The 14,063-nt window shown below is 36.1% G+C and overlaps 1 protein-coding gene across 1 annotated transcript in view; it reads right to left on the reverse strand.

Annotated features, from left to right (window-relative positions):
• MYO9A (myosin IXA) overlaps positions 1-14,063 on the reverse strand; it is a 260,868-nt gene that overhangs the window by 63,579 nt on the left and 183,226 nt on the right. The window contains exons 29-33 of the mRNA XM_011953817.1: positions 9,708-9,850; positions 6,490-6,713; positions 5,877-5,993; positions 4,240-4,431; positions 1,675-1,722 (exon numbers count right to left, since the gene is read on the reverse strand). Coding sequence (XP_011809207.1) covers positions 1,675-1,722; positions 4,240-4,431; positions 5,877-5,993; positions 6,490-6,713; positions 9,708-9,850 — 724 coding nt within the window. The remainder of the gene's footprint in view (positions 1-1,674; positions 1,723-4,239; positions 4,432-5,876; positions 5,994-6,489; positions 6,714-9,707; positions 9,851-14,063) is intronic.

The raw sequence follows: 14,063 nt of genomic DNA on the forward strand, positions 1-14,063 counted from the left end.
AAAAAAGAAAGAAGAAAGAAACAAGAAAGGTATGGAAAAAAGTAAAAAAAAAAAAAATAATAATAATAATTATGTAAATAATTTATCTAAGGACAAAAACCCCAGTAGCATAAAGAATTTAAAGAAATTAAAACCAGTAATAAATAAATCTACTATAAACAAAGTAACAACATAATTCCACTCAGAATATCCTGAAAACAGAGGAGGAATACATGTGTAATATGTATGTGCCTAAAATATATATAATCATTTATATATAAATGATTTTATAGGGACACTCTATTTCTGGAATACCACCAAAAAACTGGTAACAGTATCTCTGGGAAGAAGGGCTGGGGAAGAGGTCTACTTTATAATGTATATAATTTTAAATTATGTTTATGTGACTTTCTCAATTGAAAAAACTTTAGTTCAAATTTTTTAAAAATTATGCTGATAAAACAGAACTAGACCAAGAATGTCATTAATCCTGATTGACACTATTTTCTGTATCAAACCATACTGGCACAAGAAGATTGGCAGTCATTTTTTTTCTTAAGAAATTAAGTAAATAATCAACTAACTTAAAACAAATCAAGGGGGGAAGGAAAAAAATACCTCAACTCATGGTTTGTCCATCCTAGTTTCATAATATGGCCTTATTTTATGTTATCTCAAATATTCCCAGATAATAACATCTTCTCTCACAGATACTCTTCTAATTATAAATCACACAAACATTATTTTCCTTTACTAAACTCTAACATTAAAGTTGTTTTCATTAAAATTTTCATTTAAAATTATTCTGTAGGCAGAAGAGAGGACTTGAAATGTTCCCAACACACAGAAATGATGCTCAAGGTGAATGCTCCCCAAATACCCTGACTTGATCATTATACATTTTATTCATGTAACAAATACTCACACGTACCCCCAAAATACATAAAATATATGTCAATTTAAAAATTACTTCATTCTGAATGGATATAATATAAACCCCTGACCAAAAGGTACACAAAGCAAAATAAGTATTTTTCCTATCTCTGTATCCAATCTGTCTAGTTCCTCTTCATAGAAATAATCACTCCTATCAGTATACTCCCAGATATTTTATATGTGTGTATATGTCTGTGTGTGACTGCAGATACTAAAATTTTTAAAAACATATACAAATAGTAGCTTTCTATACAGTGTTTAGCTCTTGTACTTTTTTTTCTTTTTCTTTTTTTGAGACAGAGTCTCACTCTGTCACCCAGGCTGGAGTGCAGTGGCACAATCTCGGCTCACTGCAACCTCTGCCTCCCAGGTTCAAGCCATTCTCCTGCCTCAGCCTCCCAAGTAGCTGGGATTACAGGCGCCCACTACCACACCTGGCTAATTTTTTTTTGTATTTTTAGTAGAGATGGGGTTTTACCACGTTGGCCAGGCTGGTCTCGAACTCCCGACCTCAAGTGATTCACCCACCTCAGGTGCTGGGATTACAAGCGTGAGCTACCGCGCCTGGCCAGCTATCATTGATAACAAGTCCAGTCACATCTAATCATTCTAAATTTTTGTAAAGGTATAAATATGATTATTGCCTAGGTACCTGATAAACTTATTTCATAAATATATGCACGTAAATATTGTATGATATACCTCAGATAACTGATCTGAAAATTACTTTTTTAATTTAAAAAACAGATTATAACTTACCAAATCCGTTTCTTTTTTCCTTCTTTTCTTTCTTTCTGTTTTTGGCACCTGACAGGGGGACAGGAGAAATACAGAAATTGTGATAACAAAGACTAACATACTTTCTTACTTCATTGCAAATGTTGAGGTACTTGCTCAACAGGTAACACAATAGTTATTTCTTTATTCTCCAAGAGGTTCTGTGCAGTGCTAATAAGCAAATGTGAGAAAAAATTTAAAATCTGATAAAACATAATTGCCAATAACAGCAACAGAACGGAAGGATAGAGATTATTCTTTTTTAAACCTCAGTTCTGCCCAGAAGCCACCACATTAATTTAAATGATTATTTTATTTTATAAATAAAATATTTTATTATTTAATCATTAATTAATTGATCATTAATTGATTTTTTTTTTTTTGAGACGGAGTCTTGCTCTGTCACCCAGGTTGGAGTGCAACGGCACAGTCTAGGCTCTCTGCTTCCCAGATTCAGGTGATTCTCCTGCCTCAGCCTCCCAAGTAGCTGGGATTACAGGCACACACCACCACACCTGGCTATTTTTGTATTTTTTGTAGAGACGGGGTTTCACCATGTTGGCCCGGCTGGTCTCAAACCCCTGACCTCGTGATCCACCTGCTCGGCCTCCCAAAGTGCTGGGATTACAAGCTTGAGCCACCACGCCCAGCCGATTTTTTTCTTTTCGTTTTTTTTTTTGTTTTTTGTTTTTTTTTGAGACGGAGTCTCGCTCTGTTGCCCAGGCTGGAGGGCAGTGGTGCAATCTTGGCTCACCACAACCTCTGCCTCCCGGGTTCAAGCAATTCTCCTGCCTCAGTCTCTCGAGTAGCTGGGACTACAGGTGCGCACCACCACACCTGGCTAATTTTTGTATTTTTAGTAGAGACGGGGTTTCACTATGTTGGCCAGTCTGATCTCGAACTCCTGACCTTGTGATCCCCCCGCCTCAGCCTCCCAAAATGCTGGGATTACAGGCGTGAGCCACTGTGCTCAGCCGATTGTTTTAAAGATTTTACTTCCCATATTTTAGCTCTAGAAAACTACCATGGAGCTAAATATATATACAAAAAGGTAACATTTGGGACATGGAAAAACTCTTTTACATATGACATTTCCTGATAACCAAAGTACAGAATAATCTTTTTTTTTTTTTTTCTGAGACAGAGTCTCGCCTTGTCACCGACACGATCGAGGCTCACTGCAACCTCCACCTCCCGGGTTCAAGTGATTCTTCTGCCTCAGCCTCCTGAGTAGCCGGAACCACAGGTGCCTGCCACCACGCATGGCTAATTTTTGTAGTTTTCAGTAGAGACGGGATTTTACCATGTTGGCCAGGCTGATCTTGAACTCCCAACCTCGTGATCCACCCGTCTAGGCCTCCCAAAGTGCTGGGATTACAGGCGCGAGCCACTGCGCCCAGCCAGTACAGAACAATCTAAACCCAACTTTTTAACTTAAAAACAAAGGCAGTACAAGCCTACTAAGAATCTTCTTCAGCATAAAATAAATACCTTAACCTAAATCTGGAACTGAAGAACTTTCCAGAAATTTTTTATATATGACAACTTCAAAAATGGGATTGAAGAGGTTTTGGAAATCTAAATACATATAAGGTAGAATAACTAAAAATAAAATGGAACATAATACAAAATATTGATGGTATTCTTGATGTGAATAGGTATCTAATTATTTCATCTGGGGTACTGAAAAGAAATACATTGATAACTTTGTGTAAGCCTAATGTCTCTTCTGTAATATGGATTTTATAAAAATTAAGGCTGAAGCAAGAATTAAATAAAATATACAACACCGAGTACAATTCCAGGCTATAACGGGCACTCAAAATAAAATAAAAAGGTTATTATTATTATATAGACTTCCCAAAACACATATTTTCCTAAAACCTAATTCAAGAATAAATATAATTTGTAGGTTTTTATAAAGAGGCCACTGGGTAATACAATGAATCACATCTTTAACTATAATTTTTCAAAAGCAAATTCAGATACTGATCTTTTTTTTTTTTTTTTGAGACAGAGTCTCGCTTTGCCACCCAGGGTGGAGTGCAGTGGCGTAACCTTGGCTAACTACAACCTCTGCCTCCTGGGTTCAAGTGATTCTCCTGCTTCAGCCTCCTGAGTAGCTGAAATTACAGGTGCCTGCCATCATGCCCAGCTAATTTTTGTGTATTTACTAGAGACGGGTTTTTGCCATGTTGGCCAGGCTGGTCTCGAACTCCTAACTTCAAGTTATCTGCCCACCTAGGGCTCCCGAAGTGCTAGGATTACAGGCATGAGCCAGCGCCCCACCCCGATCCCTATTAAAGCTAAGAGTATAATCTTGAGGGCAGAACACTATGTTTTAACTCAGTGAACAATGTATTGATTGCAGATGGTTTAGAAAATATGGTCTGATAAATTTAAGACAGAATTAAGTTTGGAGGATCTAAAGTGGCGCTAAGTTGACATGTTCCCTGTAATGTTTTTCTCAAATATAAGATGTCCCAAATGCTCTTAAAAAGAATTCATAATTAAATCCTTTTAATGATCAAAATATATCACATTTACCTTTGTAGCTGTGCAATCTGAAGTCTTGAATTCATTCATATATTCATCTAAAAACACTTTAAAAGTGTTGACCCAAACTCTCACTGGAGATTCACCCAGTGAATCACGCTGCTCAAGCCTCATTGTCTTTTCCAGAATCTGTTCAAACAGTGCATAGAGGTCTTTATACCGTATGCTTTTCCCATCATCCATCTATAAGCAATAAGAAAAGAAATGTATGGTTTTATAAAGAAACTCTTTAAATATAGAGGAACGGTTACACTTGTAATGGGGTAGTATTTAGAATAAAGATGAGGATCCTGATACAATTTCTAATGAGCATGCCCATGAGATCATGTGGCATTTGTAAACTCCCACTCTAGTATGGGATGAATGCAGAATAAAACATGTTAAATTTTAGTAAAAAACCGAACTGTAATAATTTGAGGAAGTCTCGAGAATTTCTCTTCTAAATGTGACTTTTTAATTTTATGTAGCTATAAAGGTTATTTGCATCCCTCTTAATTACTTACCTCCCCAGAAATGAACCTTGTTTAGATGGTTCTACTCTAAAATTGAAAGAATGAATACTTGAACTGTTGCTTAAGGATATATTAAGTAACCAATTTATTTTTCCAAAGAAGAGTGACATGACCAGAGTAACATCGTATTATTTGCAAGAACTGAAATAGAATTTCTTTTATTTAAATAAGATCTGGAATTTTTTTTTTTTTTTTTTAGACAGAGTCTTGCTCTGTCACCCAGGTTGGAGTCCAGTGGTATGATCTTGGCTCACTGCAACCTCCACCTCAAGCCATTGAATGGATTCAATCCATTCTCCTGCCTCAGCCTCCCCAGTAGCTGGGATTACAGGTGTACACCACCATACCCAGCTAATTTTTGTATTTTCAGTAGAGACGGGGTTTCATCATGTTGCCCAGGCTGGTCTCAAACTGCTGACCTCATGATCCACCTGCCTCAGCCACCCAAAGTGCTGGGATTATAGGCTTGAGCCACTGCACCCAGCCAAGTAGAGTATAAACTTAGAAGTTTTCCTGACTTTTCTCTTCACAGTGAATATATTGAACAATGAAAAGCCAATAAAATATGAATTATTTTACAGAATATGATAATTCATAAACACAAATGCTTCTATAGACCAAAGCATTAATTGCACACACCAAAAATAAATGTTCTAAAACATGGCCAATATCATGTGAAAGTATAAAGTAAATCTCAAAGTGATATAAACTGATAAGTAGAAATCAGTGACCATAAACTAACTGCCCTAATTCCATTAAAAGAAAACATATAATGCATTCCTCACACAGGAAAATTAGACATTATAGCCTAGCAATACAGCTAAAAGGATTATGAAAAGTCACAGGGAAAAACAGAATCATACCCAGGACATCTGAAGTCAGTATCTTAAAAGACGAAAAAAAACAGCTGTAAGGTGGGAAAAAGCTACTCAAGGAAATTCAAGTAAGCTTTTAATCTGAAACCATTCAGTACGTTTTTCCTTGTCTATCCCTAAAACAAAAACAAGGAACTGGAGAAATCTCTTGTGAATCAGGGCTTTTGTATTATCTTCTACAGCACTGTCAAATTTTTCATATGCTGAACTACTAAATATCTCCTAACACAGTCCAACTCACCGCCAACGCAGATGAATAAAAGCTGAAGATATTCTGCCGAAATTCCTTCAGGGCTTTTTTAAATACAACATCCACTAGTGTATCCTTCTTGCTGTCTTCATTATCTAGGTCATTCATCTGGGAACCACAAAACCAGTTTTGGTACACAATCAACTAATTGAAAAGAAGTAAATACAACAGTAGCCATGTATTGTCTCTTCCACAATGACTGTCCTCAAAGTGCAAGTCACAGGCTATTATAGAACTCAGGTAAAAGCATGACTAGATAGTCAAACTATAATTACTAATCCATGATTTCTAAGGTCCCTTCTAACATTGTATGATTCTATAGTTCTGTTACAAGAAAACTCCTGCAGGCAACAAGTTGTACCTTCCCATATGAAATGGGACAATTTTAGTAAAATTAAAGTCACTACTAAAGCCTACAACCTTAAATCCTGTCTACCCAGTCTGACTAATGCATATCCTATTATTTGCACCTTTCTGGTAAAGAACAGACCATCTAAAGCATGGAAGCCTATGTAATTTTGGTATCTAGAAGATATATCCTGATATACACAAGTATTCCATAGACAGACTTGCTAAGGGGCCTAACTTGGCAAATAAAGTGTACCTTTTTCAGAAGAAATTCATCCATGCTTTTTAAATCACTGACACTTGTTATGATCTGGACAGAGTCATTTTGCCAATGCATAGAATCCAAAGCCACATTGCTAATCTTCACACTTCGCTTGCGCTTAGCCTTTGGAGAAGGTTCTTTATTCTCTTTGAACTCCTTCCGGCAACTGCCAGGGAGTTCTGGGCTCAAAGGAGGTGTTGGGTGATATTGAGCTAATTCTACAATTCAAGATAGAAGACCCGAAAGGACACATTTAGTAAATATATTGATAATCTTCACATCCTTCTTTTTAAGGTTCCTTTAGTAAGTCACTGAAGGAAACATGCAAATATACGAAAAGCAAAGTAACATTAATGTTTGAAGTCAGGCAGCTAAGCAATAAATCGAGACGGCACATTTGTACAGAAAATGTATTTAAAAATTACCACTTTTTGAAGGGAAACGATATCCTATCTCCCAAGAAGCTGAGGTCTGATATTAAAAACCTGGATAGAAATGCTTTGCAGGACACCAAGTTAGATCCCAAAGACCTCAGTCCCAAAGAAAAGAAGAGAATATATAACCATACTAGCATATTAAATACTCACTGTTAACAAAGTCATAGCTTTGCTACACGTTTGAAACAACATGTGTAGCTATATACAAATCCAACAAACTAGTGGAGTTTGATAATTATTATTATTTCTTTACTACAGTCTAAAGTCCTGAATACTTCTGTGATAACATTTGGTGATTGCTGGCAACCTGTTAAGGAGCCAAGTAACTCAACTGGCTTACTTCTGCTTGGGTCTCTTCAGCATTTAGGATTTTCTTAAACATCCCCCACATAACTGTCAATGTATTTTCTCTGCAAATGTTTACAATGGAGAAATTAGATTCCATGTAGCCCATTACAATTTAGAACTAGACCAGATTTGCCAAAGTCCTATCTGGAGCTTGATGAGAATGTTGGCCTCCTCTCATTTCACATGCTTGTCTTCCCAACGTGTATGCTCTTTACCTTCTGTCCAATGGTATATCCTGATTCTATCTAAACTAACTTTGACAATAAAGGAAAAAAGTAGCCTCCTACATGCTAAATACCACCTCACACAGGAATTGAGACAAACCCAATCTCAACTATGACATGAGAGTAAAGAATAAAAAGATATAGGCTACAACTATATTCAAACATATATCAACTGATTTTAATTCTGTTATACAGCTTAGATATATTAAGTATCTATTTATTTAGCAAAGTCAATATCTTTCTTATTAATAAAACATTTATTAAAGAAATTATCCATAATCCCATATTAGCATTAAAAACAAGGGCTACCACCAAAAAACTATAATCCTAACTTTTATACATGTGTCATTATGAAGCAAACACACAACAAAGTTTGCTTATAATATGAATTTTCAATTAGAGTTTATACTTCTTTCTTGAGAATGAGCAGCAAAGAATACATAATTGTGGGAAATAAAAAACTTCGAATGATGACTGTCAACCAGATAAAAGAAACTGATCACCTTAGTCACTCAATAGCAGGGAATTCCCAGTTTCCCAAACCTGTAGTATTCATTTAACTTGTTATTGGTTTTATCCACATCCATTTGTCAACTGGTAGAAGCAAAGCCGTAAGATACAAAAACAGGGGTCTAACTACCTTTCCACCATTTTTTCCTCTGTCATAGAGAGCTCAAGCCCATCCATCCCTCTGGGAAGCTTGATGATCTTTCCTCCTTGTTTCTCTATTTTATCCTAGATATGGGAAGATTTTGGTTTCTTATTTTAACTGGGTCTGTTCTATCCTGCCTTAAACTTTCTTTCAAGGACCTCTTTCTATTTTAGTCAATGCTGGTATTTCACCCACATTACCATATACCCACCTTGGATGTATATCCCTGTTGAAGATAGTTGGTATCTTCACGTAGTAGCTAACAACTCTCAGGCATACCTGAGAAAAGGGCTTGAGAAGAAGGGGTAATCTTCTAACATTAGGATAACATGGAGAATAAGTAATTTTCCCATTTAGAGAGGTCAGTTTTCTGAAAGATGAACTAACTGTTGAGTACTTCTCTAATGTGTTATGCTGCATGCCCAGAAAGTTAAAATAAGAGCTATGGGACTGAGCATGGTGGCTGATGGCTGTAATCCCAGCACTCTGAGAGGCTGAGGTGGGAGGACAGATTGAGCCCAGAAGTTAGAGATTACAGTGAGCTATGATCACACCACTCCAGCCTAAGCAACACAGTGAGACTTTGTCTCTAAAATTGAAAAATAAGAGCTATTATAAAGTGCCAGGCATCTGCTAGATACTGAAATATAGCAAGTACTTAATATACAACATAGTGGTTCAGACCGTGGACTCTGGAGCAGGACTGCCTGGATTCAACTCTTAGCTCTTCCAGTTACCATATGTACATACATAAATAACTTTTCTTTTTTATTTATTTATTTGAGACAGGGTCTCACTCTGTCTCCCAGGCTGAAGTGCAGTGGTGTGGTCACAGCTCACTGTAGCCTCAACTTCCCAGACTCAAGTGATCCTCCTACCTCAGCCTCCCAAGTAGCTGGGACTGCAGGCACATGCCTCCATGCCTGGCTAAATTTTATATTTTTTGTAGAGACGGGGTTTCACTATGTGCCCAGGCTGGTGTTGAATTCCTGGACTCATGTGATCTGCCCACCACAGTCTCCCAAAGTGCTGGGATTACAGGTGTGAACCATCGTGCCTAGCCTAATAAAAAAACTTCTCTGTGCCTGAGTTTTCTCATCCATAAATTGGGAATAATAAGCATACCAACTCTCAAAAAACTGTTGTGAGGAGCAACTGACTTAATAACCATAACATGCTTACCACAGTGCCTTGCATGCAGTAAGCACTAAAATATTAGCTGCTATTAGCTATAACCAGTAACACATAGGTTAAATGAATGAATAATGGCTACATTTTTACAGTTTAGAAAACTAAGACTAACCTACGATACATAGTCATTTTTGAGGTGGTTGCTGCTTCATTGTTTTGCGACACATTTTTTGGGAACTTCTATTGTAGGAAAAATGTAACTTTATTTTTTAGTTAAGGAAGGATTTAACAATGCTGGTCCTATCTCATTAGAACATCCAGCCAAGAGAATTGACATTATGAATACTACAGGAATAGCAAACTTTTGGAAAGAGTGAACAGAAATTATGAACATAAGCTCCACTCTTTCGTCACTTTTACCATCTGGAAACTGATGAGCTGGAATCACATCTGCGCCTGTGAAGAGTGTCGAAACCTCTGACTGGGTAGTAGGTTTCACTCTGGTCGTCTTCTTCTCCCCTTGTTTCCCTTTGGCCCAGAATCTCATCTTAGCTCTCTGAGGTCTGTTTAAAGACATAAAGGTAAAAATGGAAATTAGAGTATCTCAGTGATATTTGTATATATCACTTTAAGCTTTACAAATCTTCTATGTATATTAGTTCATTTAAGCTTCACATTTAAATTAAGTATATTTATTTATTTTTTTTTTTTGAGACGGAGTCTCGCTCTGTCGCCCAGGCTGGAGTGCAGTGGCCGGATCTCAGCTCACTGCAAGCTCCGCCTCCCGGGTTCACGCCATTCTCCTGCCTCAGCCTCCCCAGTCGCTGGGACTACAGGCGCCTGCCACCTCGCCCGGGTAGTTTTTTGTATTTTTTTTAGTAGAGACGGGGTTTCACCATGTTAGCCAGGATGGTCTTGATCTCCTGACCTCGTGATCCACCCGTCTCAGCCTCCCAAAGTGCTGGGATTACAGGCTTGAGCCACTGCGCCCGGCCAAGTATATTTATCTTTACTTTTGCATTTAAACTTCACCTGGAAGGTGAAAAATTATTTAACTTCTCTGGGTTTTGTTATTTCTATATTCAGATGAGGAAACATCTTGAATATAGAAATAGCAAAACCCAGAGAAGTTAAATAATTTTTCTAAAATAAAACAGCCACAATGCAGTGGAGCTAGAATTCTAACTCAAGTTTTCTAATTCCCAAACTGGTTTCTTTTCATTCTTGTCCCCCATCCAGCTTGGATTTAGTATATACACAATTTAACAACAAAGAAAATACTTTTTAAAGAAATCACTAATAATCCTACCACTCTAAAAAACATTAGTTTACCTTTTTTTGTCATTTCCTTCCAGTCTTCATCCATAAGTATGGCAAGTTTTATATCACTGCTATCATGATGCACACAGAATTTTAAATCTTTCCACTCACCAGTACAAAATAAAAGCTTTAATGTCACTATTTTATATTCATGAGTTATTAGTATTATTAATAACAGTCACTTATTTGAACTTGTATCATGCTCTAGGCACAGTGCTTACAAAATTTAATTATAATATCAATTTTTCTTTTTTCTTAAAGACCAGATGATAGTAACAACTTTGCTTTTAACAAACTAGTATAAATATGATACAGGTGGAAAACTGGAGACTTAAATATTAGGTAACTTTCCGAAAGTTTCACAGTGAGTGAAAAATTCAGAACCACATCTATTATATTGTATTGCCTTAGTGCTTATATACACTTTCATAATATACATCAAAGAAGTACCTTGCGATAACAATGGCATGTAGTTACTGACCGTATATTATGTATTCTAACCTCACAGTTGGAGGTTTATTTGTATATTAATTTATCTGTTCATTTGTTCATTCAATTAAAAATTTTTGAGTACGTACTAGGTGACAAGCACTATGCCTTACATACGATATTTCTAATTTTCACAACTACTGTGATAAACAGGTATTATTATCCTTACTTTACACATGAGCAAACTAAGGCTTAGAGGCCTGATGGAGATGGAAGTTAAAATCAAGTCTATCTGGTTTTGAAGCCCATGCTCTTTCTTTCTTCCTTCTTCTTTTCCTTTTTTATAAAATTTTTTTAAAAAAAGCTTATTACTAAACTCATACATTTATACATTAAAAAGAGAAATTGTTCTACATGACTTACTAAAAACAACAGTATCTCTCCACCATGCTCACCCCATTTTCTGCTCCCTAGAGGCAACACTTTTGAATTGCTTTAACTAATTCTTCTGATATTTAATGTGCTTCTGTAACTATCATGCCACAAATGATGATTAGGCATGTTTCACCATTCCAGTCCTAACCCCACCACAAACATGTGCTCCTGAAAGAATTGTACTGTAATTTTAGTTAGATCAATATTCAGTATTTGCTTTTAATAATACTATTTATTTTTATTATGTAAATAATATTCACAGTTGAGGGATGTAATTCCCTAAACAATCTACTTTATTCTAGAGGATTTTAAAAATTTGCTCATGAAAACTGTTTGATTTTTCATTTGCTCATTTTCTATATACAATTCACCTCCACGTGTTTCCCCATTTGTATCGACTCTTAATACATTCAAATATATTAGGTACTTTCTCAGTTTCATCTTATTGAAAAAAATCTCTCCCAGAGCCTTCTAACTTGCTCCAATTTGGAGTGGTTTCCCTCATTGCTTGCTGTGCAGTTGTTATCTGAAAAGCTACTTTCATCATTATAACAATGATTCCTTTTGTCTCTTTTGTTTCATAACATGTCTTTTGGTATGGGTCTGTTTTCATCCATTATGTTGGGCATTCAGTGGCATCTTCGAATCTGGAAAATCATGTCCTTCAGTTCCGTAAAATTTGGCTGAATTATTTTATTAATAATTTATCCTCCATTTTCTTGGTTCTATCTTTCCAAAGTTCCTACCATTGGGTCACTGGATCTCCTGAATGGAGCTTCTAATATTCCTATCTCTTCCATTTCTTCATTTTTTGCTCAACGTTCTGAGATATGTCCTCAACTTTCCTTCTGATTCTTGAGTTGCTCCTTTATGTTATCATATTTTTAATTTTCAAAAGCTCTTTTTATTATGAATGTTTCTCTTTCATACACCATTTGGTTTCATGAATACAACTGTATTTGTTATGCAGAAGGTCTGTTGATAGTTATAGTTGTCTATCTTGAAGTGTTCTATTCCCTGGATAGTTGATTTCTTCCAAGTTGTATTTTATCTGTTAGTTTTGGTTTCAATATAAGGTATTTCCTCAAATGTATGGTTATCAGTGGTATGTGATTATTATTTAAAGTAGGGATAAAAAAAAAAAGGCTGCTTGGAAGCTCTAATGTGCCTTGGTGGGGCTGCTAAAATATGGTCTGCCTTATAGGGTTATCTGGTTGGCTGACTTTGCAGGGAGAGCTCCTGATAGTAACCTCTTTGAACCATTTGCTCAGAGGGTATGGGAAATGACGAAGGCTGGGAAATCTTAACATTCTGTATGTAAACAGTCATTAAATCCCTATGTTCCAAATATGTGCCCCAGCCCTCAATTGTACCTAGTAAACTCCAGATCCAGAGATACTCTGTTTTATACTTTCCAGATAATAAATTTCTTGTTCTGCTATAATTAGGTAAGGTCAACCAGTTAGATGTATCTTTCTCAGCTTTACTTAGCTGGATTAGGATTTGGCTTTCTTGTATGTATTAACATATTTAAAATTTAAAGTCCATTTACTTTTTGGATTCTATAGTTTTATTGCAGTTGTTTACACTTCTGAGTTTTTTTGAAGGGGAGAATAGTCCTTTGTAGATTTTGTCATTTTAGCAATTGTGGGGGAGGATGTGGAAATTAAATATACAAAATCTATTATTTCCAGATGTATGTTCTTCTACTGTGTTATATCTTATTTCTCAATATTTGATTTCTAGTATTATCTGCTCTGGATTTGGGTTACCTTAAATTATACCTCTACGGTCAGTGAAAAAGTGGTCTTTAATATGGTTATGAACCAGAAAAATTTCAACATAATCTTGTAAGTTTTCAGTGAGGCCCAAATGCTTATACAACATAATGAGGGACAAAGATATTTATTTGAAAAATAAAAATTCCGTGAGCTCTCTTAAAGAGAAAAGAATTATCTCCTGAAAGTCCTTTTCAGTTCCATTTCTAAAATACTTACCTCAGAACAGAATCCAAGTCCAAAGCTCGCACCTATTTAGTCTCATCTAAATAACACTAAATCTTATTTAGTCTCAGCCTCTTTTACAACAAAATACCATAAGTCATATAACGATTTGGAGACTTTCCCCAAATCATACTGCTAAGTATAGAGGGAGATAAAGCTCATTATATTGAAAGGAACCAGTATGTGCCACCCCAAAGTATTCCTCTCTGAGATAAATATTTTTAAGCTAAAGGCAATTAAGAAGTAGATGCAGAAAAGCTCTCTATCCTCCTGTTCCCCTAAAAGCAGGATATAAATTTGTAAAGGTGTTCTTTCTTCCCTCTCTACCAACAAGGACAGAAGTTAATCATTGGAGACAGTGTAGACCTTTATCACCTAGAAATGACATCAGAGGAATCTACCAACTTTACTCCATTAGTTTCCCCATAAATTTACCTTCCCACACTGTTGTCACCTTTGGAAGCCTGAAACTGCTTATCTTTGTCTTGTCACTTCTCTAAAATTTACTGTTCATTGTTGAAGACAATGTATAAGTCAGATTCCTAAACCACTGTTTTGAGTTACTTTTCCTCTGTATGATGTGCATGTA

Source organism: Colobus angolensis, unplaced genomic scaffold, assembly GCF_000951035.1.
Source record: "Colobus angolensis palliatus isolate OR3802 unplaced genomic scaffold, Cang.pa_1.0 Scaffold372, whole genome shotgun sequence".
Lineage (NCBI taxonomy): Eukaryota > Metazoa > Chordata > Mammalia > Primates > Cercopithecidae > Colobus > Colobus angolensis.